We start from the raw sequence: 23583 nt of genomic DNA on the forward strand, positions 1-23583 counted from the left end.
ATGTTCACGGTAACGTTCGCCTCTCTTCCCGGCTGTCCTTTTTCACTTCCGTCCTCACCATAACTAGCTTTCTCCACAAGGGGCATCTTCTCCAAAATAGATGCCCTAAAAGAGTCAGGTAAAATTGCCACTTGCAGACCTGATTTCTCCTGCCTCATTTTCTTCCTCCCCTCTTGAGAGCATGCGCAGCACACCAGAGAAATGGCTAAGTTTGGCCACCCGTAACACATCTGCAAGCAATTTGAGGGGGTCTTCATTTATGCCAAAATGTAGGAGCAGCAGTGGTGTAGTGGTTAAGAGCAGGTGTACTCTAATCTGGAGGAACTGGGTTTGATTCCCCGCTCTGCCACCTGAGCTGTGGAGGCTTATCCGGGGAATTCAGATTAGCCTGTACACTCCAACACACGCCAGCTGGGTGACCTTCGGCTAGTCACAGTTCTTCAGAGCTCTCTCAGCCCCATCCACTTCACAGGGTGTTTGTTGTGAGGTGGGGGGAAGGGAAAGGAGTTTGTAAGCCCCTTTCAGTCTCCTTATAGGAGAATAAGGGTGGGATATAAATCCAACTCTTCTTGTTGTTGTTGTTGTTGTTGTTGTAGATTTCACAGCTGCCAGATTCCTTAGCTGGTTGTTGGGCCTTCATTACAATTCCTATCTCACTCAGAGGCTCTGTGGAAGTTGTGGGTGGATCGGCATAGTATTCGTGTGGTGGGGGGGGGGGGGGGGGGGGGGGGGGGGGGGGGGGGGGGGGGGGGGGGGGGAGGGGGGGGGGGGGGGGGGGGGGGGGGGAGGGGGGAGGGGGGGGGAGGGGGGGGGGAGGGGGAGGGGGGGGGGGGGGGGGGGGGGGGGGGGGGGGGGGGGGGGGGGGTGGGGGGGTGTGGGGGTGGGTGGGGGAGGGAGGGGGGGGGGGGGGGGGGGGGGGGTGGGGGGGGGGGAGGGGGGGGGGGGGGGGGGGGGGGGGGGGGGGGGGGGGGGGGGGGGGGGGGGGGGGGGGGGGGGGGGGGGGGGGGGGGGGGGGGAGGGGGGGGGGGGGGGAGGGGGGGGGGGGGGGAGGGGGGGGGGGGGGGGGGGGGGGGGGGGGGGGGGGGGGGGGGGGGGGGGGGGGGGGGGGGGAGGAGGAGGAGGAGGAGGAGGAGGAGAGGAGTTTGGATTTATATCCTCCCTTTCTCTCCTAAAAGGAGACTCAAAGGGGCGGACAATCTCCTTCCCCCACCCCCACCACGAACACCCTGTGCGGTGGGTGGGGCTGAGAGAGCTCCGAAGAACTGTGACTAGCCCAAGGTCATCCAGCTGGCTTCATGTGTTGGAGTTCACAAGCTAATCTGGTTCACCAGACAAGCCTCCACAGCTCAAGTGGCAGAGCGCGGAAATCAAACCCGGCTCTCCAGATTAGAATGCACCTGCTCTTAACCACGACACCAGGCCGGCTCATCTACTAGCCACGGTGATTCAAGAGCATGGAGGCTGAGGCCTTCCGACATTGCCTCCTGGGATTCAGAGGTTGCTGCCACTGAATGTGCAGGTTCCCTTGAGTCACCGTGGCTAGTAGATGCCGATAGACTGATAAATACGCTGCTTGGGCTCCCAGCTACCCAGATGATCGGCCACAAGAAGAAGAAGAAGAAGAATTTGGATTTATATCCCCCCTTTCTCTCCTGCAGGAGACTCAAAGGGGCTTACAATCTCCTTGCCCTTCCCCCCTCACAACAAACACCCTGTGAGGTGGGTGGGGCTGAGAGAGCTCCGAAGAACTGTGACTAGCCCAAGGTCACCCAGCCGGCGTGTGTGGGAGTGCCCAGGCTAATCTGAACACAAAGAAACCAGCGGACTGTCAGCTCTGAAGGGAAGCAGATCACCACATCTTCTTTATCTATTCACCTCCTTCTCCTGTGTCACCATACCTGGGGTTTTTAGATCCTTGAGTAAATCCAGGACAGATCCTGTTGCCACCGGAGTGCCTATAGCAGGCTGCAAAGGAGAAGGCTCGGTAGGTTCCCCAAGGAGGTTTAAGAGATCAGACACCTGGAGAAAAAGGGAACAGTAAGAGGTGATGAAGGGAGAAGTCCAGAGGTGATATCCAGCAGGTTCTCACAGGTTCCCAAGAGTAGGTTACTAATTATTTGTGTGTGCCGAGAGGGGGTTCCTAATGGGTGATTTTGCCACGTGATTTTGGCCTTAGTTACGCCCCTCCTCTCAGCAGTAGCGCGCAGAACTTGAAGCCGTCTAGCAGGAGGTGCACCGGCGTGCATGGCAGCCTGCGCCTGCGTGCATTCGTTTCCCGCCCAAGGACCAGCGCAGCGGCTGCATCCTTGCCACAGCCCCGCCCCTGGAATGCCCGGCCACGCCCCCGTCATGCCCCGCCCAGCCCCATTGGCGCTACGCCACAGTTTGAATCTCACCACCATGGGAACCTGTTACTAAAATTTTTGGATCCCACCACTGGAGAAGTCCCTTTCTAGGGGCTGCTGGCAGCAGGTTGTGGAGAGAGAAACCAGCCCCATATACTATTTTGACTCCAGTTCAAGTATGGCTGAATCTGCTCCGGTCAGATTCCCAGCCCAGAGACTGGTGCAGCACCACGGGAGTGGATGCAGGTCAGAAAATGGCGCAGAGCAGGATCTTGATTTGGAAGACTTCTTCCACCCACCAGTGAAATTTCAGCTGAGTGTCTTAGAATCATAAAATCATAGAGTTGGAAGAGACCCCCAAGGGCCATCTAGTCCAACCCCCTGGAATGCAGGAACACATAATCAAAGCACTCCTGACAGGTGGCCATCCAGCCTCTGTTTAAAAACCTCCAAAGAAGGAGATTCCACCACACTCTGAGGTACTGCATTCCACTATTGAACAGCCCTGACAGTCAGGAAGTTCTTCCTAATGTTTAGGTGGAATCTCTTTTCCTTCCCCTTGAACCAATGGCTCCTGGTCCTAGTGTCTGGAGCTGCAGAAAACAAACTTGCTCCCTCCCCAACATGGCACCCCTTCAAATATCTGAACATGGCTATCGTGTCTCTTCTTCACCTTCTCACCGAACTGAACATCCCCAGCTCCCCAAGCCTTTGAAAGCCTTTGCTTCCTGAGGACGCCGCAAAAGATATTAAAGTAGTCATGCCCGGTCCGGAAAAACTCAACTGTTGGGAGATGCTGCCCTCACCTGGCTGGATTCGGGTTGTTTGGAATCGCTGCACTGCTCCACCTCGGGGATGTTCACGGTAACGTTCGCCTCTCTTCCCGGCTGTCCTTTTTCACTTCCGTCCTCACCATAACTAGCTTTCTCCACAAGGGGCATCTTCTCCAAAATAGATGCCCTAAAAGAGTCAGGTAAAATTGCCACTTGCAGACCTGATTTCTCCTGCCTCATTTTCTTCCTCCCCTCTTGTGAGCGTGCACAGCACACCAGAGAAATGGCTAAGTTTGGCCACCCATAACACGTCTGCAAGCAATCTGGGGGGTTCTTCATTTGTGCCAAAATGTAGGAGCAGCAGCGGTGTAGTGGTTAAGAGCAGGTGTACTCTAATCTGGAGGAACTGGGTTTGATTCCCCGCTCTGCCACCTGAGCTGTGGAGGCTTATCCGGGGAATTCAGATTAGCCTGTGCACTCCAACACACGCCAGCTGGGTGACCTTCGGCTAGTCACAGTTCTTCAGAGCTCTCTCAGCCCCATCCACTTCACAGGGTGTTTGTTGTGAGGTGGGGGGAAGGGAAAGGAGTTTGTAAGCCCCTTTCAGTCTCCTTATAGGAGAATAAGGGTGGGATATAAATCCAACTCTTCTTGTTGTTGTTGTTGTTGTTGTTGTAGATTTCACAGCTGCCAGATCTTTAGCTGGTTGTTGGCCTTCATTACAATTCGAGCCTCACTCAGAGGCCTAGGAAGTTGTAATGTATCGGCATAGTATTCGTGCGGATCCCAGCAGGGCTGCCTTCTGAATTTGACAGATGTTAATTTTGTCAATTCGAAGATGTTTCAAGTGCTGCCCTAGTGTTTTTGGGATGGCGTCCAGCATGCCGATTACCACTGGGGCGACCTCAGCTTGTTGTTGTTGTTGTTTGTTATTGTTGTTATACTTTCAAATTTTCAAACTAATTGGGGAGGGGGGCAGGGCTAGTAGGTACGCCCTGGGACCCAAGCAGAGCATTGTACAGCAAAGGAGGTCTGGTATGCTTTGTTCTGTGGTAGAGGAATATGCAATCTACTAACATCTTAATGTGAAACAGAGTATGCACTGACTCCCAGCAAGTACACAACTTTGACATGGTACTGGTTCTCAAATTCCGGTTCCCAGACAGAACCCCGGGATCTGCCGCACTCTTTCCCCAGTAGGCATAAGGATTCCCTAGATTCGCCCCTGTCCCAAACCTGCCTGGAGAACTCACCTGAGATGGTCATATTTACGGAAAAGGGCATTATATTCCACTGCCCGTTGCTGCAATTCGATGTCGTGGCAGCTGCAGTAAATAGAGACCAGACTCCGGATGCGACTTGGAAGGGAGGAGAAAAAAAATATGTATGGGAAAAGGTTATGAATCACCTTAATTTGAAGCACACGAAGAGGGGCAGGTTTTTATACCTTGCTTTTCTATGCCTTAAGAAGAGCTGGATTTATATCCCTCCTTTCTCTCCTGTAAGGAGACTCAAAGGGGCTTACAATCTCTTTTCCTTCTCCTCCCCCCCCACCCACAACAAACATCCTGTGAGGTGAGTGGGACTGAGAGAGGTCCGAAGAACTGTGACTAGCCCAAGGTCACCCAGCTGGCATGTGTTGGAGTGCACAGGCTAATCTGGTTCCCCAGATAAGCCTCCACAGCTCAAGTGGCAGAGCGGGGAATCAAACCCGGTTCCTCCAGATTAGAGTGCCCCTGCTCTTAACCACTAGGCCACGCTGGCTCTCTGAAGGAGTCTCAACACTGCTTACAAGCAACAGGCAACGTAAGATAAGGTCACGGTGAAGGGCCAGACTTTGGGGAGGCCGGCCCCGGCAACCTCACTTTATACTGTTGCCTTGGAGATGGGTCCCAAGTTTCATGAGGGCGGTCAGCGCGTAGCCCCTCGTTGCCGGCCAGGAGAGGTGCGACTGGAGGACACGTTCCAAGAGGGACAGCATTTCTTCCGGGTCTACCTGCACGGGCCAAAGAGGAGAACGGTTTTAGCTGGATTGGGACCGGGGGAGACGGTGTGCGCAAACTTCCTCGGCTTCCCATTAATTACAATTGCAGATGGGTCATGACTAGAGCAAGGTGTAACTCTTTTCCATCAGTACATCTTCAAGGTCGCTTCTCTGGTATTCCACAAAATGAGCGTCGCTGTCGATTTTGTCCTGATACAACTGATACACTTTCTCATATTCTGCTTCATTGTTCAAAGTACAACAACATCAGAACTGATTTGAGAACTGTGTTACCAACAGGATTTATTCTCCTTTCTGATAAAATAAAAATGGCTAAACTTCTAAATAGCTCTAGTGTTGAAATCTCTGAAGCTGTTGCTATGTTTTTGCTCTGTGTACTGCAAGTTGAGCAATAATGATCTTTTTATTGTATTTGAAATTCTTGGCACTGGTTTTATGCCTAATAAAGGTTTTGGATTTGGATTTGGATTTGGATTTGGCTTCCCATTCCTAGTTGACCCAGACCCTGAATTTCCAACTTCTCACCTGCTTAGGCTCCACCTCTTCACAGCTCCCAGCCAATAGGAGGTTCCCGTATTCACCGATGCACCAAGTGGCCACCTGAACCAAAGGTTGCTGGAGGAAAGGAGGGCATAAGTTATTCTCTCTCCTAGGTAGATGGCAACTCACCTCCTCTCTTGTATCTCTCCCTCTGGGCCTGTAAGACCGAGCTGTTCCACCGGGCCTTTGGAGAAGCCGGCCACTGATGGCACCCCACCCAAAGGTGGGATCCAGCAGGTTCTCACCAGTTCCCGAGAGTGGGTTGCTAATTATTTGTGTGTGCCGAGAGGGGGTTACTAATTGGGTCCGCTTTTCCGTTAGAAATTCCATTAGGTCCAAAAATCATCAAGTCCTGTTGTTTCCTATGTGGCTTGTTAGCGAAGGTAGAAAACGGGACAATTCTCCCTGTTGGGCTGTTTTAAAAACATGTTTTAGAAATATGGTAAAGTCCCTTGTTTAAGGAAAGTCTCCTTCTTTTGATTTCTAGAAACAAAATTAAGTATTTGAAAGTATTAAGTATTTGACAGGCAGTCAATTAGAGGAGAAGTAGTTGTTTCTGTTGGCAGCAGACGATAGGACTTGCTATAATGAGTTTGAATTATGGACAGAAAGATACCAGCTGGAAATTAGGAACTTTTTATTTTACAGTAAGAGTTTTTTACAGTAACAGAAAAATTATTAATGCCCCGCCCACGGAATGCCTGGCCACGCCCCCGTCGTGCCACGCCCAGCCCCATTGGCGCTACGCCACTGTTTGAATCCCACCACCATGGGAACCTGTTACTAAAATTTTTGGATCCCACCACTGACCCCACCCTCTCCCTCTTTCAACTTCTGTGGCCCTTATTACACCAATGGGTCCTTCCATCTGCCTCTCAAGAGGGGCTTTTTAAATTGTCTGGACACTACATTTTGTACGCTGTATTTTAAATGGTCTTCATTATTTTAACGTTAGAGAGTCCATATTTATACTATATTTAGACTTAAATTATGAGAGTGCTCTACTTGTTCAGTTGTATTGTTTATGCTGTACACCGCTCAGAGCTCTCCCTCCGGGGGTGGGCAGCATAAAAGTTTAATTAATAAATAAACAAATAATAATAATAATAATAATAATAATAATAATAATAATAATAATAATAATAATAATAATAATAATAATAATAATAATAATAATAAATTGTACACAACACACACACACACAGGACCCTCATAACAGCTCAGCATTTTGCAGACCACGCGGCTCAGAGATTCTTTTGCATTCTGATATCTTTTTTAAAGGAATTTTTTTTACCAAGGCCGAGTTTGCAGATATGGAGTCCCCAACCTTTTCTGAGCCCGTGGACAACTCTAGAATTCTGACACAGTGTGGTATGCACGAGCACAAAATGGTTGCCAGAGGAGGCGAGGGGGGGGGTCGCTTTCCAAAAACATTTGACGGGGAGCCCGGTGCCTTTGGGGATCCCTGTGCTAGATGAAAGCAAACGAACCTCCCGGCTTTGCTGAACTGCAGCTCCAGATAAAAGCCTAATCCATCCCGACTTCTTTCTTCCATGGTTATTTGTGCGCTTAAATTATTTGTGTACCGTGTCAGCGGCACGAGGCTCTCGTGAAGGTACAAAGAGATGAAAGCAATCAATAGCAAAAGTAACTACCGCACATTAAGAGCGGCGTCAGTTATGCCGTAAGATCTGCAATCTGGCCGCAGCCAAAAATAGCCTGGATGTATCTGCATTGAATTGATTTACAGGCAATAAAAACCCAAGGAATCGGAGAACTGAGAAAATGAGACACCCAACGTGGAAAAATGAATCACGGCAAGCCCAGGAAAATGACTGTGTTTTTACCTGGCGCTTAAAACTTAACAACGAAGGCACAAGATGTGGGGGGGGGGGGGGGAGTTCCGCAAACAAGGTGCCACTACAGGTAAGACATTGACCCTCACAGTCACCAACATTGCTTCAATTAAGACAGCTGAAAAGCTGATCTTCAGTGACTGGGCAAATACATGCGAGGGAAGGCCTGTTTAACTTTCTACACACCATCTATCTTTTAAGCAGCACAGAAGTTTGCACAAGAAGAAGAAGAAGAAGAAGAAGAAGAAGAAGAAGAAGAAGAAGAAGAAGAAGAAGAAGAAGAAGAAGAAGAAGAAGAAGAAGAAGAAGAAGAAGAAGAAGAAGAAGAAGAAGAAGAAGAAGAAGAAGAAGAAGAAGAAGAAGAAGAGGAGGAGGAGGAGGAGGAGGAGGAGGAGGAGGAGGAGGAGGATTTGGATTTATATCCCCCCTTTCTCTCCTGCAGGAGACTCAAAGGGGCTGACAATCTCCTTGCCCTTCCCCCCTCACAACAAACACCCTGTGAGGTAGGTGGGGCTGAGAGAGCTCCGAGAAGCGGTGACTAGCCCAAGGTCACCCAGCTGGCGTGTGTGGGAGTGCGCAGGCTAATCTGAATTCCCCAGATCAGCCTCCACAGCTCAGGCGGCAGAGCTGGGAATCAAACCCGGTTCCTCCAGATTAGATACACGAGCTCTTAACTTCCTACGCCACTGCTGTTCTCCGATTTATAATTATCGCTTAGATTTATAATTCTGACTTTTTTTCTCCCAGAGGAGACTCAGACAGCTTGCCAACTCCTTCCCCTTCCCCTCCCCACAACAGACACCTTGTGAGGTGGTGGGGGGCTGAGAGAGTTCTGAGAGAACTGTGACTTGCCCAAGGTCACCCAGCTGGAATGCAGGAGTGTGTCGTGAGAGCCAGCGTGGTGTAGTGGTTAAGAGGTGGATTGTAATCTGGAGAACTGGGTTTGATTCCCCACTCCTCCACTGAATGGCAGAGGATTATCTGGTGAACCAGGTGTGTTCCCCCACTCCTACATTCCTGCTGGGTGACCTTGGGCCAGTCACAGTTCTCTCTGGACTCTCTCAGCCCCACCTCCCTCCCTAGGTGGGGAGAGGAATAGAAAGGAGCTTGTAAGCCACCTTGAGTCTCCTTACAGGAGAGAAAGGTGGGGTATAAATCCAAACTCCTCCGCCTTCTGAATTCTAGGAGATCTCCAGGACCCACCTGGAGGTTGGCAGCCCTGTTTGGGTCACCTCTAGCCTCCTGAGGATGCCCCACTCCCAGTTCTGAACCCCCCCCCCTCGCACCTGAGAGATATCCTGAGCCAGCGCTTGGTATAGCTGCTGCACTGCGTAACCATGAAGTTCCTTCGCGCCGCCAATCAAGTGCGTGAGGTTGGGGACCGCGTCGTCCCGCACGTATGAGCCAGCCTGCAAGGAAGAAGGAAAGTGACAGGGAAAGGAGGGGTTTTCCTGTTGTCTGAATTATGTTTCTGCACTTTTTCCTGAAAGTATTAAAAAAACTCTGGTTGTTGTGGGTTTCGTGGGCTGTGTGGCCGTGGTCTGGTAGTGTTTGCTCCTAACATTTTGCCCACGTGTACCTAACATTTTACCCAGAGGTGGGATCCAGCAGGTTCTCACAGGTTCTCGAGAGTAGGTTACTAATTATTTGCGTGTGCCGAGAGGGGGTTACTAATTGGTGATTTTGCCACGTGATTTTTGCCTTAGTTACGCCCCTCCTCTCAGCAGTAGCGCGCAGAACTTGAAGCAGTCTAGCAGGAGGTGCACACCAGGTGTGTGTGTGGCAGCCTGCTTCAAGTGCGTGCATCTCGCTTCCCCGCCTAAGGATCATGCAGTGGCTGCGTCCCGCTACACGCCCTCACTTGTGGAATGCCCCGCCCTCAGAATGCCTGGCCACGCCCCCATCATGGCCCGCCCAGCCCCATTGGCGCTACGCCACAGTTTGAATCCCACCATGCATTCTAAATTAGAGCCTCAAAATACCCTCTTTCAGCACACCTAGAACGGCTGTTTCAAAGCGCTACCAGAAACAGGGGTGGTCAGGGAAGATACGTTCAATTATTGGAAGAAAATCTAGAGAGTGTAAAAGGTGAACAGGCTATGTCAGTGATGGCGAACCTTTTCGAGGCCGAGTGCCCAAACTGCAACCCAAAACCCACTTATTTATTGCAAAGTGCCAACACGGCTATTTAACCTGAATATTGTGGGTTTTAGTTTAGAAAAAATGGTTGGCTCCGAGGCATGCGTTACTCGGGAGTAAGCTTGGTGGTAGTCGGTGGCTTTGCTTTGAAGCAACCGTGCAACTCTTCCAGCGGGTGAATCACAACCCTAGGAGGGTTTACTCAGAAGCAAGCCCCATTGCCAGCAACCGAGCTTACTCCCAGGTAAAGGATTGCGCTTCAGTTTAACAGCGCTTAACAGGGTTGCCTACACTACTTCCCCAAAACTAGGTCTTAGGTTTAATGCTAATAATCGAGCCCAGCGGCCCAGGCCAGCTTAGATGTGCAGGGGGAGGGGGACTCTGTTTGCGTGTGCCCACAGAGAGGTCTCTGAGTGCCACCTCCGGCACCCGTGCCATAGGTTCGCCACCACTGGGCTATGTTGTGATAAGCGTTGGTTTTTTTTGAGAAGTTCATCCATCAATTCCCCCACCCCCTGAAGTAACTCTCTAGTCTGAACTCTCCCAAGAAGCTAAAATGACTACACCAAGGATATCGTACTTGGTCCGATGACAAAAACAAGACTCATAAGAACATAAGAACACGCCAGCTGGATCAGACCAGAGTCCATCTAGTCCAGCACTCTGCTACTCGCAGTGGCCACCAGGTGCCTTTGGGAGCTCACAGGCAGGATGTGAAAGCAAGGGCCTTCTGCTGCTGCTGCTGCTCCTGAGCACCTGGTCTGCTCAGGCATTTGCAATCTGAGATCAAGGAGGATCAAGATTGGTAGCCATAAATCGACTTCTCCTCCATCAATCTATCCAAGCCCCTTTTAAAGCTATCCAGGTTAGTGGCCCTCACCACCTCCTGTGGCAGCAGATTCCAAACACCGATCACACGTTGCGTGAAGAAGTGTTTCCTTTGATTAGTCCTAATTCTTCCCCCCAGCATTTTCAATGAATGCCCCCTGGTTCTAGTATTGTGAGAAAGAGAGAAAAATTGCTCTCTGTCAACATTTTCTACCCCATGCATAATTTTATAGACTTCAATCATATCCCCCCTCAGACGTCTCCTCTCCAAACTAAAGAGTCCCAAACGCTGCAGCCTCTCCTCATAAGGAAGGTGCTCCAATCCGTCAATTCCCTGAAAAAGATAATAACGCTCAGAAAAGCCAAAGGCCGGAGAAAAAGCGGAAGACTCAATGTGAGAGAAATTGACCCCATAAAGGATCCCGAGACCAGATCAAGCGCTGATTTGGAGGCTATTAATTCATAGGGCTGCCAGAAGTCCAAGATGACTAAACAAAACATAATACACAAAGTATATTTCTGGTCCACATGATCTCGAAAAAAAATGCTTAGGAGCATCCGTAGAGGAATCGGAAAGACGGGAAGGGTCTTTCGTGGGTCTGACCGCTCACTGCCACTTCCCCGTGGATCCTGGCGCCTCTTCTGCCTTCCTGTCCCGTCTTACCGTGGTCAGCACTTGGAGGATCGTGTCCACGTGCCATCGCTTGTTCGGTGCAAACCTGAAGGGGTGGAAACAAGGCTCAGACATGTCCTGCTCCTCACGACCAACTGTTCTCCACACTCCGGTCTCGACCGGCCATGAAGGATCACTCACTTCTCGGCAGCCAGGAATATCCCGGAAGCGCAGTCCGACTTCAGGTCTGGGGCACAGAGGCTGAGGAAATCCAGGAGCTCCTTGATGGTCGCCCTCACGTTGCTGTGGTTCACCAGGGCGAGGCTAAGTTGCAAGGCTCGCCTGAGGGGAAGGGACGGGAGCGTTATTCTCCTCAGAAATCCACTCGGCATCCCTTTCCCGACTTTCCCCCATCTCACCTCTTCACGGTTGCGTCGGGGTCAGACAGACAGGCCAAGATGGTGGACCGGTGCCTCTGGACGGCAGAGCTCTCCTCTTGCAACAATTTCTGTAGCGACGTCAGAGCCACGTATCTAAGAAGGTAGGTGGGGTTGAGAGAGTTCTGAGAGAACTGTGACTAGCCCAAGGTCACCCGGTAGGCTTCATGTGGAGGAGTGGAGAAACAAACCCAGTTCACCAGATTAGAGTCTGCCACTCATGTGGTGGAGTGGGGGAATCAAACCTGGTTCTCCAGATAGAGTCCACCGCTCTTAGAAGAAGAAGAAGAGAAGAGTTTGGATTTATATCCCCCCTTTCTCTCCTGCAGGAGACTCATAGGGGCTTACAATCTCCTTGCCCTTCCCCCCTCACAACAAACACCCTGTGAGGTAGGTGGGGCTGAGAGAGCTCTGAGAAGCTGTGACTAGCCCAAGGTCACCCAGCTGGCGTGTGTGGGAGTGTACAGGCTAATCTGAATTCCCCAGATAAGCCTCCACAGCTCAGGCGGCAGAGCTGGGAATCAAACCCGATTGCTCCAGATTAGATACACGAGCTCTTAACCTCCTACGCCACTGCTGCTCCTTAACTACTAGACCACTCTCAAAAGAAGCTGAGGGACCAGCCCATGTAATTCAGTCTTGAGTCCCAGACTGGAAAATATGTCCAGTTCCTGGGAACAGTTTCAAACATCTACAAAGCCACGTAAAACCCCCTTCGGGGGTGAGGCGGTCTACAAATATAATAAATAAATATAATAAATAAAAATAAATACATTAAAAATCTAATTCCTTTGTGTTAACTGGAGATTTCACGGGGTGCCTGATTTCTTTCCCCTCCCAACCACTCCCGTTAATTTTACCTGATATTTCGATCTTTGTTAACGAGAAACCGCCCGAGGATATTGACCGCGAGAACCTGTGTGTGGAAAAGGGAAGAGCCCTAAAAACGAGACCAGATTTAGGAGCAACAGGGTGAGCTGAGAGCCAACTGGTGTTGAGTCTGTGGAACTACCCAGCTCTTGATTCAAACTTGATACAATCACATGTGAGTAACCAAGACGGTGCCTATAGTCAGTGGAAAGTAGAGGCCCTTTGGCTAACCTGGCTAAATTCTACTTCATTATGGGCCATTTACACACTTGGTTATGCACACGTCCCCTCTTTAAGCATAAGCATAAGCATTTTGTTGTCATTGTGCACGCACAACGAAATTTACAGCAGCATTCCTCGATGCACACAATTCCAGACTCATACCCCATCCTCACTTTCCCCTTCCTCCACCCATCCCGACACAGCCCCAAACACATCAACATGAAGCCACGGAGTTTAGCATAGCCACGTCTCTAGAGCAGAAGCTGTCTCTAAGCCTCTTTGTCCTAGTTTTTATAGACCTGTATCGTCTGCCAGATGTCTGCCTTGATTATGCATGTTTCCCTCACTGTGCTTTCAGATCATAGAATCCCCAAAGTTTCCGAAAACCTGTTAAAGCGTGACTTTCCCTCTCCCTTTGCAGGGAAAGCGAAGGAGATCGCTGTGTGTTAAGCCTTCTTTGGGTGTACTTGCTCCTCCCTGCCCACACAACAGCAATTTCTCCCACTCTTCGGGCCATCATTTCAGAATGATAGAAAGGGTTTCTATTTTTTTTTAATGTTAACCATGAGGGTATATTGCTAGAGCAATACACCCTTGAAACTGACATGAAATTTACTAGCTGCAGAACCGCTAGAGCAAAGATGGCTCCAAAATCAAAATGCGGCAGGCAACCCCCCCAAATTTATTTGTCAAATTTATTTATCAAATTTATCAAATGTAGCAGTGACTCAAACCCTGTTTCCCTGAATATAAGACATCCTCTAAAAATAGGACATAGTAGAGGTTTTGCTGAAGTGTGAAATATAAGGCATCCCCCGAAAGTAAGACATAGCAAAGTTTTTGTTTGGAAGCATGCCCGACGAACAGAACACAGAAAAATAAGCCATCCCCTGAAAATAAGACATAGCGCATCTTTGGGAGCAAAAATTAATATAAGAAACTGTCTTATATTCGGGGAAACACGGTACAAGTGGAGGTTGCACGGAAAGGATACGGAAGCAGTGCGGGGCGGGGGTCAAAATGGCAGCTCGGTTTGGCTAGGGACACTTTGGAGGATGTATGTCCGTGGTGGCGAACCTTTGGCACTCCAGATGTTATGGACTACAATTGGCCATGCTGGCAGGGGTTGATGGGAATTGTAGTCCATAACATCTGGAGTGCCAAAGGTTCGGCACCACTGATGTATGTAAACAAAATCCCCAGAAAAGCCACTGCAGAGTTAACAGACACAGGGTAAGTAACGCATGCATGAATAGCCATACTCGTTCGGGGTCTAGAAGAGGGCTGTACCACAACTGCACCCAAGCAGTGACTCATACATTTCATTTGCATTCTCTAGACCATCAAGAGGGTTGGTGGCAAAGCGGGGCTCAGACATCGTGCCATTTCACTATACCCGGAGTCCGCTGGCGGAGTGCACGCCCATGATGGTCAGAACTGTCTCATACAAGATGGCGTTGCCCACGTTCCTTGTTGTCTCCGTGTTGGTGGCCACCTGAGGAGAATAGAAAAGCTGGAGCATCGATGCCCTGGCACTGAGACATCCCCTCCCTATTCCTCCAAAAGTTCTCCTTCAAATCTTCCTCTTTCACTCAGTTACAACCACCAGAAGAGCCCTGGTGAATCAGATCCCATCTAGTCCAGCACTCCGTTTTACGCAGTGGACAAAGCGTTTACCTGGGGAGGATGAAACACACAGGGCATGATGGAGAGCAAGGCCTTCCCCTTTGCCTCCTAGCAATGGGTTGCAAAGGTTTACTGCCACTGAATAATAATAATAAGTTTGGATTTATATCCCCCTTTCCTCTCCTGCAAGAAGACTCAAAGGGGCTTACAATCTCCTTTCCCTTCCCCCCTCACAACAAACACCCTGTGAGGTGGGTGGGGCTGAGAGAGCTCAGAAGAACTGTGACTAGCCCGAGGTCACCCAGCAGGCATGCGTTGGAGTGCACAAGCTAATCTGGTTCCCCAGATAAGCCTCCACAGCTCAAGTGGCAGAGCGGGGAATCAAACCCGGTTCCTCCAGATTAGAGAGCACCTGCTTTTAACCACGACACCTTCTCCGATTTTCAAATCCCCCCCTTCCTTTCACCTGGGCTAAGACATCGTTCATGCTGTCGCTGGTGTCTTCATTGCCTCGTCCCAGAATTCTTAGCAGCCGCACGATCTGGACCTGAAGGGATGGACACACACAATGTGACTATAATGTGTATGTATGTGTGTGGGGTGGGGTGGGGTGGGGGTAGAATTCCTGGCATCTTCTTATTCCTATTCCTATTAGTTAGATTTCATAGGCTGTCCCTCCTCTTTGGGACTTGGGACCACAAACAACAGACAAGCATTTCAATATTAACAGTATCGTGTTTCCCCGAATTTAAGACAGTGTCTTTTATTAATTTTTGCTCCCAAAGATGCGCTATGTCTTATTTTTAGGGGATGTCTTATTTTTCTGTGTTCTGTTCGTCGGGCATGCTTCCAAACAAAAACTTTGCCATGTCTTACTTTTGGGGGATGCCTTATATTTCGCACTTCAGCAAAACCTCTACTATGTCTTATTTTTAGGGGATGTCTTATATTCGGGGAAACAGGGTAATAAACATCGCAAGCAACCTAATTCCATCATTAAAAGATCAACAAAAGCCCCAATCCAGATGACAAAGTCCTTGTCAGTTCGACAAACAATAAAAAAACCTACCATACCAAAGGGAGTAAGTGGAAGTGAATAATTAATAATTAATAGCTGCTGGTAGATAATAAATACGTCTAGGTGGTAACCACAGCTGAATTGTGGATGGAAGCCGTGAGAAAGTCAGTGTTTGCCAGGAGGGCTGGGCGCAGAGGTGGGATCCAGCAGGTTCTCACAGGTTCCCGAGAGTAGGTTACTCATTATTTGTGTGTGCCGAGAGGGGGTTACTAATGGGCGATTTTGCCACGTGATTTTGGCCTTAGTTACGCCCCTCCTCTCAGCAGTAGTGCGCAGAACTTGAAGCAGTCTAGCAGGAGGGGCACCGGCGTGCGTGGCAGCCTGCGCCTGCGTGCATTCGTTTCCCGCCCAAGGACTGGCACAGTGGCTGCGTCCTTGCTACAGCCCTGCCCAGGAATGCCCTGCCCCCGGAATGCCCGGCCACGGCCCCGTCGTGCCCCGCCCATCCCCATTGGTGCTACGCCACAGTTTGAATCCCACCACCATGGGAACCTGTTACCAAAATTTTTGGATCCCACCACTGGCTGGGCGGCCTTTTACCTGCAGAAAGGGATCGTTGATGCCAGAGATGCTGCTTTCCGGAGAGTAACCGGCCACCACAAGGTTCTGCAGCAGTCCTACCAACTGGGGCACGTGCTGCAGGAAACAAGAAGACCAGTGACTAAGTCGATAAGTCCCTGCAGACAGACTTTCCTTGAGTAACCCCAAAGTCATCGCCCAACACTACGTAGTCTCTGCTGTTGCGTACGAGCAGCCCCGACCCATCTGTGGGTGCAGGCAGCATCGACTTGGAGAATGGGGGAACCAGGTACAAAGGATGGCAAAATATGGACACATGAAGCTGCCTTCACATGTGGTGTAGTGCCAGCGTGGTGTCGTGGTTAAGAGCAGGTGCACTCTAATCTGGAGAACCGGGTTTGATTCCCCACTCGGCCACTTGAGCTGTGGAGGCTTATCTAGCAAGCCAGATTGAAACGGAGGCTGCCTGTTTTTCCATCTTGGTTGGGCCCTGACTTCATCTTGGGCCCTGCCTACCCCCTACCCCTTTTGGCCTTTAGATCGGGCGCCTGTTTTTAACAACCTCTGTTGTTTTAATTGTATTTATTTTAGTAACTGCTGCTTAAGTTTTAATGGGTTTAAGTTTTATTCGTATTGATTGCTGTCTTAGAGAACAGCTATATTGTGAGCCGCCTCGAGCCCTCCGGGGGTGAGGCAGCCTATAAATCCGACAATAAATAAATAAATAAATTAGCTTGTGCACTCCAACACACGCCAGCTGGGTGACCTTGGGCTAGCCACAGTTCTTCGGAGCTCTCTTAGCCCCACCCACCTCACAGGGTGCTTGTTGTGAGGGGTGGGGAAGGGAAAGGAGATTGTCAGCCCCTTTGAGTCTCCTTACAGGAGAGAAAGGGGGGATATAAATCCAAACTCTTCTTTTCTTTATCTCCAACTTCCTGGTCCTTTTGAGACTGGGAGACGGGGAGTTGCGCCAAGTGGACTAATAGCAGCGGAAGCTGGGAGGAGGCTAAGTTCACGGCTGCCCACCTTACGGAAGTGTTCCAAAGTCTGCGGGTTTTGTCTGCACATCTCTGCGATCAACATGACGGCTCCGTGCAAAATGCCTGACGAGAGACCAGAGAGGAATCCGTCACTTCCTGTAACCTGAATCTCTAGACAAGATGGAAGACCTACATTTCATATCCCCCACAGGAGACTCCTCAAGAACCACATTCCCATCCAAGGCTCGTTTGGGGCGCTCTGTTGCCCTCTCGCTTTTACTGAACGTTTCCTATAGGCCCTTTCTGCACAACCAAAATAAAACATTTTGAGGCGGAAAATAACACGTTTCCTCCGAGGAGTTCCTCTGAGGTTTTCAGTCCAAAACGTTTTATTTCCAGCTCCAAAACGTTTTATAGGCATCCTGGATTTTAGCGATTCTTTTTCCCAAAAAATGTTCGCAAAACGTTTCCACTGGCTGGGCGTACGCCTTCAAAAAGTTTCCCACGCCTCTCTGCAGTCCCCGACTCCCTCCTCAACGCCATTTTCTCAGCTCGCCCCATTGTCTCGGCTGTTTATTTTCGTGTGTTTGGAATCGCCGCACGAGGCGTCGAAGCTACGAATCCACAGTGAAGTCAAAATAAAATGGAAGAATCACAAAAGGACATCCGGGAAGCGATGTAGGAGGGTGATCGTGAACAAAGGGGGTGGAGGATTGAAAACATTTTGTGTAGAAATGGCCAATAACTTGGACCTCTTTTTCCCTCTTGGCCCTCTGAGGTCAGTAGTAAGAACATAAGAACATAAGAACAAGCCAGCTGGATCAGACCAGAGTCCATCTAGTCCAGCTCTCTGCTACTCGCAGTGGCCCACCAGGTGCCTTTGGGAGCTCACATGCAGGATGTGAAAGCAAGGGCCTTCTGCGGCTGTTGCTCCCGAGCACCTGGTCTGCTAAGGCATTTGCAATCTGAGATCAAGGAGGATCAAAATTGGTAGCCATAGATTGACTTCTCCTCCATAAATCTGTCCAAGCCCTTTTTAAAGCTATCCAGGTGAGTGGCCATCACCACCTCCTGTAGCCGCATATTCCAAACACCAATCACACGTTGCGTGAAGAAGTGTTTCCTTTTATTAGTCCTAATTCTTCCCCCCAGCATTTTCAATGGATGCCCCCTGGTTCTAGTATTGTGAGAAAGAGAGAAAAAATTCTCTCTGTCAACATTTTCTACCCCATGCATAATTTTATAGACTTCAATCATATCCCCCCTCAGACGTCTCCTCTCCAAACTAAAGAGTCCCAAACGCTGCAGCCTCTCCTCATAAGGAAGGTGCTCCAATCCCTCCAGTAATGCCAATCAGATTTCTGATGTTCACCTCTTGACAGCCTGCATGTGTGAAAGTCTCCCCACAGGTCAGCCACCTCTAACAGATATCTCCTGCCTTCTCGCATCACCGTAGGTGACGTGCTTTTCAATCGAGGGGTCTGTACATTCAGGCACGAGTCCCTTTTAAGTCATATTCACACACACACACACACATGCCCTGTGTGAATGCGTCCCTGTGGCAATAAGTCAGGGGATTGTTGCAGAGGGTAGCAAAGATGTCGACACTTACTATGATTTCGTTCAGTCAACAGCTGCTCGCCGAGTGCGACAAACGTGTCTGTGAGGTCCGGAACCTTCCGGATAATGTGTACTGCACAAACCACTGCCTGCAAAGGTCAGCAGAGAGAAAAGATGGCTGATGGTTGATACAGTGGGCAAAAGTGCTGGGTGACTGATATGAGTGATTGGAGCGAGGGCTCTGCTAGAAGTACGGTGTAGTGGTTAGAGCAAGGGTTTCCAACTCTGGTGCTTCAGGTGTTCATGGACTACAATTCCCATCAGACCCTGCTGGCATGGGACCATGCCAGCAGGGGCTGATGGGAATTGTAGTCCATGAGTATCTGAAGCGCTAGAATTGGACACCCCTGGGTTAGAGTATTGGACTAGGATCAGGGTGAGCCGGTTCGATTCCCTGATCTGCCACAGAGGCTTACTGGGGTAGTTGCACACTCTCAGCCTAACCTACCTCACAGGGTTGTTGTGAGAATAAAATGGAAGGGAGAACAATGAAAGCCATTTTGGGCCCCCATCAGGCGGGATATAAATGCAGTAAATAAATAGCAGAAAAACACATGTATTTGCCCATACCTTGGATGACAGAGGGCAGGGTTTACCTTTCTAAATGAAAAGAAAGGCTTTGGCATATAGAAGAAGAAGAAGAAGAAGAAGAAGAAGAAGAAGAAGAAGAAGAAGAAGAAGAAGAAGAAGAAGAAGAAGAAGAAGAAGAAGAAGAAGAAGAAGAAGAAGAAGAAGAGTTTGGATTTATATCCCCCCTTTTCTCTCCTGCAGGAGACTCAAAGGGGCTTACAATCTCCTTGCCCTTCCCCCCTCACAACAAACACCCTGCAAGGTGGGTGGGGCTGAGAGAGCTCAGAGAAGCTGTGACTAGCCCAAGGTCACCCAGCTGGCGTGTGTGGGAGTGCCCAGGCTAATCTGAATTCCCCAGATAAGCCTCCACAGCTCAAGTGGCAGAGCTGGGAATCAAACCCGGTTCCTCCAGATTAGATACACGAGCTCTTAACCTCCTACACTACTGCTGCTCCTACCAAATATATACTGCCAAATGAGATTGTGGGAAGGAACGGCAGGCAGTACTGAGTATGAGGTAGAATCTTTTAAAGAGAGCCAATGTGGTGTAGTGGCTAAGAGCAGGTGGATTCTAATCTGGAGAACCGGGTTCAATTCCCCACTCCTCCACCTGAGTGGCAGAGGCTTATCTGGTGAACCAGATGTGTTACCGCACTCCTGCATTCCTGCTGGGTGACCTTGGGCTAGTCACAGTTCTCTCTGGACTCTCTCAGCCCCACCTGCCTCACAAGGTGTCTGTTATGGGGAGAGGAAGGGAAAGGAGCTTGTAAGCCACCTTGAGTCTCCTTACAGGAGAGAAAGGTGTGGTGTAAATCCAAACTCTTCTCTTCTAAATGGGCGGAAGAGGATGGGGGGGGTGTCTGTTGGGGGTTTCACAGAGCATCCACAGCCTCTTACCTTCCTTCGCACGGAGGGCTGCCCCACTTGGGCCAGCTGTTCCACCGCCCCGGCCAGGTCACGGAACATGGCCGCCGAGCCCAGGGAACCGAGGGTGCTCAAAGCCAAGCTCTGCACCCAGGCGCTGGGATGCGACAAGTCACTGAAACAAACGGAAAGGGGGCTGTGAACTGGGGAAAGGACGCTCCCAGAGATTCTCTCTCTCTCTCATCTGCCCTGCTCTGGCTGCCTTCTTTCAACCGCCAGCATCTCACCTGCGCTGCGATTCTTCCCCCAGGTGCCTCGATCCAGCCCCAAGGCCCACCTTCCAATTTTCCAACTGCACATCCGCCATCTTTGGTTGCCACTCGACGTTGGAATGGCAAGTCAAGTGGGTGCGGAAAAGGGTTTTTTCATGAGGTAGGCCAGGCATGCAGTCTTTGGGGCGGGTCCTATCTTGATTCTATCTCTTTTTCTGAGAACATTCCTTTCTTTAAACAGCTTCACCCAGTGGTGGGATCCAAAAATTTTAGTAACAGGTTCCCATGGTGGTGGGATTCAAACTGTGGTGTAGCACCAATGGGGCTGGGCGGGGCACAACGGGGGCGTGGCCGGGCATTCCGGGGCGGGGCATTCCTGGGCGGGGCTGTGGCAAGGACGCAGCCGCTGCGCCGGTCCTTGGGCGGGAAACGAATGCACACAGGCGCAGGCTGCCACGCACGCCAGTGCGCCTCCTGCTAGACTGCTTCAAGTTCTGTGCGCTACTGCTGAGAGGAGGGGCGTAACTAAGGCAAAAATCATGTGGCAAAATCGCCCATTAGTAACCCCCTCTCAGCACACACAAATAATTAGTAACCTGCTCTCGGGAACCTGTGAGAACCTGCTGGATCCCACCTCTGGCTTCACCTGACTTTTCACTTGGGCTCAAGTCCGTAGTCTTCCTCCATTCGACAGAGTCTTCCTTTAACTTAACTTAAGGAACTCGGTAGTTGTAGGAAGGGCTACTCAGGTTGGGGGGAAGGCTACTCAGAAGATGGCAGGATCCACGCTCACACATATAATTCCAACTGGGAACCCCAGAAGAGCTTTTGAAGAATTTGAAGGGCTGTCACTTAGAGGAGGGTAGGGAGCTATTGACAGCAGAAGATGTGACTCACAATAATAGTATAAATTGTGAGCGGAAGGGTAGTGGCTGGACATTAGGGAAAACTTTTGAACAGTAAGAACTTTGGAACCAGCTGTCTAGGGGGGTAGCGAGGTCCCCCTTACTGGCAGTCTTCAATCAGCAGCTGGAGAAACAGGGATATTCTAATTTAGGCAGATTCTACACCGAACAGGGAGTTGGACTAGATGGCCTCTATGGTCCCTACCAACTCTAGGATTCTATGATTCTGGTCTCTCACTTCTTGATGCTATTGGTCAGTAGAAGGTGGGTGTCTTGCTTCTCATCCAGTAGGAGGGCAGCGCCGAGGTAGCCAATCCGTTTCTCGTGGAATTTCTGAGAGGCAATTAGCTTCAGGCATTCCATCTGGTTTGAGACAGGAAGGGAGAGCAACCGTTTCCCCAAACGCCGACAAATACCGCCATTCCCGCACCACAGCTGGAGTCCCTGGGCTTTGGGGTAGGACTCAAGTTAAGGTCAAGTGTCCCAAGCGTTCCCCCTGAACTTGTACTTCAATGTCACAACCGCCACTTAAACAAGAGAAAGAGATGAGCAGGTTTAGAGATGTGGTTACCAAACTCCAGGTGGCGTGTGAAGTTCTTGCAGAATCACAGCTGATTTCTAGACTAGACAGATCAGTTGCCCTGGGAAATATGGCAGCTTTGGAGGGTGGAGGCTGGCATTGTACCCCATTGATGTCCCTCCTTAGGGGAAACTCTATGGTATATCCTGTGGTGGGATCCAAAAATTTTAGTAACAGGTTCCCATGGTGGTGGGATTCAAACAGTGGGGTAGCGCCAATGGGGCTGGGCGGGGCACGATGGGGGCGTGGCCGGGCATTCCAGGGGCGGGGCATTAATAATTTCTCTGTTACTGTAAAAAACTCTTACTGTAAAAAACAAGTTCCTAATTTCCAGCTGGTATCTTTCTGTCCATAATTTAAACTCATTATAGCAAGTCCTATCGTCTACTGCCAACAGAAACAACTACTTCTCCTCTAATTGACTGCCTGTCAAATACCTAATACTTTCAAATACTTAATTTTGTTTCTAGAAATCAAAAGAAATATACTTTCCTTAAACAAGGAACTTGACCATATTTCTAAAACATGTTTCTAAAACAGCCCAACAGGGAGAATCATCCCGTTTTCTACCTTCGCTAACCAGCCACATAGGAAACAACAGGACTTTATGATTTGTGGACCTGATGGAATTTCTAATGGAAAAGCAGACCCAATTAGTCACCCCCTCGCGGCACATGCAAATAATTAGTAACCCACTCTCGGGAACTGGTGAGAACCTGCTGGATCCCACCTCTGGGTATATCACAGAGTCTAAAAGAAATGGAAATCCCTTTCCTAGGGAGTGGACCCAAACCTCTAGGAATTTCCCAGGTCCAAGAGGACCAATGCTGTGGGGAGGTTGCAAACCAGAATATATCTTCTACCTGTCCAAAATATGCCGGATAGCCCAGCATGTGAATGTAGAGTAACTTGGCTAGATTAGAGGCCCGGCTGTCAGGTTCTCTCGGCTATCCCCGAAGGCTCCCCCCCGAATTCTTACATGCCTCAGCTGGACCAGCTCCCCGCTCCTGTAGCTTTGGGTCCGCTTCCTTATGGTCCGGATTAGGGTCGGTAACGTCAGTGGAACGTCCGGCATCCTAGAGATGGGGAGTGCAATCAAAGGGGCGGGCAGCACCTGTGGAGACCTCAGTACTATTTCTGGTTGCTTGGAATTAGAAACAATTAAGGCTGAGCTGCACAATTGCTTACCAAAGCCAGGAATCAAGTCTGGAACATGGGTGCCACTGGGAACGTCAAGAGTACCTATCTCCTTCCATGCCAGCTTGTGGCTTCCAGTCAGGCCTGAGCCCCAACTCTTTCCTACTTAGGGTGCCAATCTTAGATCCTCTATTATTTTTATCCTTTCTTTATTAAAATATTTTTATCTCCCCTTTCCTTGCAGTTCAAGGCGGGGTAGAAACCTTTTAATGAATAAATAATAATAACAGAGAATCTAAAGTTAGCATCGATTGCGGAGAGGGGTCAAGGTTCGAATTGCTTCATACAGGTCAGTTACTCTCCTTCGGGGTAGTCGCAGCAACGCCTCCCCCCCCTTTTTCCGTAAGTTTTTATGGTGGACCCACATAACCGCTGTGTGTACGGCACTGACCGCTGGTAGTTGTTCTTCATGAACTGAAGCAGAACATCACAGAGAAATCTTAGGCCCGCTGCGTCAGAAATTGGTGACTGTTCCCCAAAACCCTTGCCAAAACCCTTTTCCCTGTCCCCTTTTCCTTCGTCCCTTAAACACTTAAAGGGCCCCAAGAATTCTGCTCTGGGGTCAAATCTCCGTGTGGGTTTCTCAATTAAACTAGCCAGGTTTTCTGCACCCATTCTGTCGAGTTTGACAGACAGCAGAAAACTGGCAGGTTTTGAATTAATCCTTTTATGAAAGTTTTGCATTAATCCCTCCATGCAGCAGAAAACAACAGTGGGGGAGAAGTGACTACTTGTACACGGGGT

The 23583-nt window shown here is 49.9% G+C and overlaps 1 protein-coding gene across 5 annotated transcripts in view; it reads right to left on the reverse strand.

Annotated features, from left to right (window-relative positions):
• AP1G2 (adaptor related protein complex 1 subunit gamma 2) overlaps positions 1–23583 on the reverse strand; it is a 29898-nt gene that overhangs the window by 4011 nt on the left and 2304 nt on the right. For 2 of the 5 annotated variants that reach the window (XM_048516311.1, XM_048516310.1), the window contains exons 2-19: positions 22506–22718; positions 21301–21425; positions 19919–20060; positions 18444–18540; positions 16878–16954; positions 15873–15968; positions 14721–14801; positions 14025–14123; positions 12397–12452; positions 11519–11632; positions 11301–11441; positions 11151–11205; positions 8806–8928; positions 5649–5738; positions 4984–5114; positions 4372–4476; positions 3152–3305; positions 1899–2019 (exon numbers count right to left, since the gene is read on the reverse strand). In XM_048516311.1, coding sequence (XP_048372268.1) covers positions 1899–2019; positions 3152–3305; positions 4372–4476; positions 4984–5114; positions 5649–5738; positions 8806–8928; positions 11151–11205; positions 11301–11441; positions 11519–11632; positions 12397–12452; positions 14025–14123; positions 14721–14801; positions 15873–15968; positions 16878–16954; positions 18444–18540; positions 19919–20060; positions 21301–21425; positions 22506–22535 — 1837 coding nt within the window. In that variant the 5' untranslated portion in view covers positions 22536–22718. Of the gene's footprint in view, positions 1–1898; positions 2020–3151; positions 3306–4371; positions 4477–4983; positions 5115–5648; positions 5739–8805; positions 8929–11150; positions 11206–11300; positions 11442–11518; positions 11633–12396; positions 12453–14024; positions 14124–14720; positions 14802–15872; positions 15969–16877; positions 16955–18443; positions 18541–19918; positions 20061–21300; positions 21426–22505; positions 22719–22830; positions 23276–23583 lie in introns of those variants that run through there. The other 3 variants (XM_048516312.1, XM_048516314.1, XM_048516313.1) reach the window with 3 other exon arrangements.

Source organism: Sphaerodactylus townsendi, linkage group LG15 (assembly GCF_021028975.2).
Source record: "Sphaerodactylus townsendi isolate TG3544 linkage group LG15, MPM_Stown_v2.3, whole genome shotgun sequence".
In the NCBI taxonomy this organism is placed as follows: domain Eukaryota; kingdom Metazoa; phylum Chordata; class Lepidosauria; order Squamata; family Sphaerodactylidae; genus Sphaerodactylus; species Sphaerodactylus townsendi.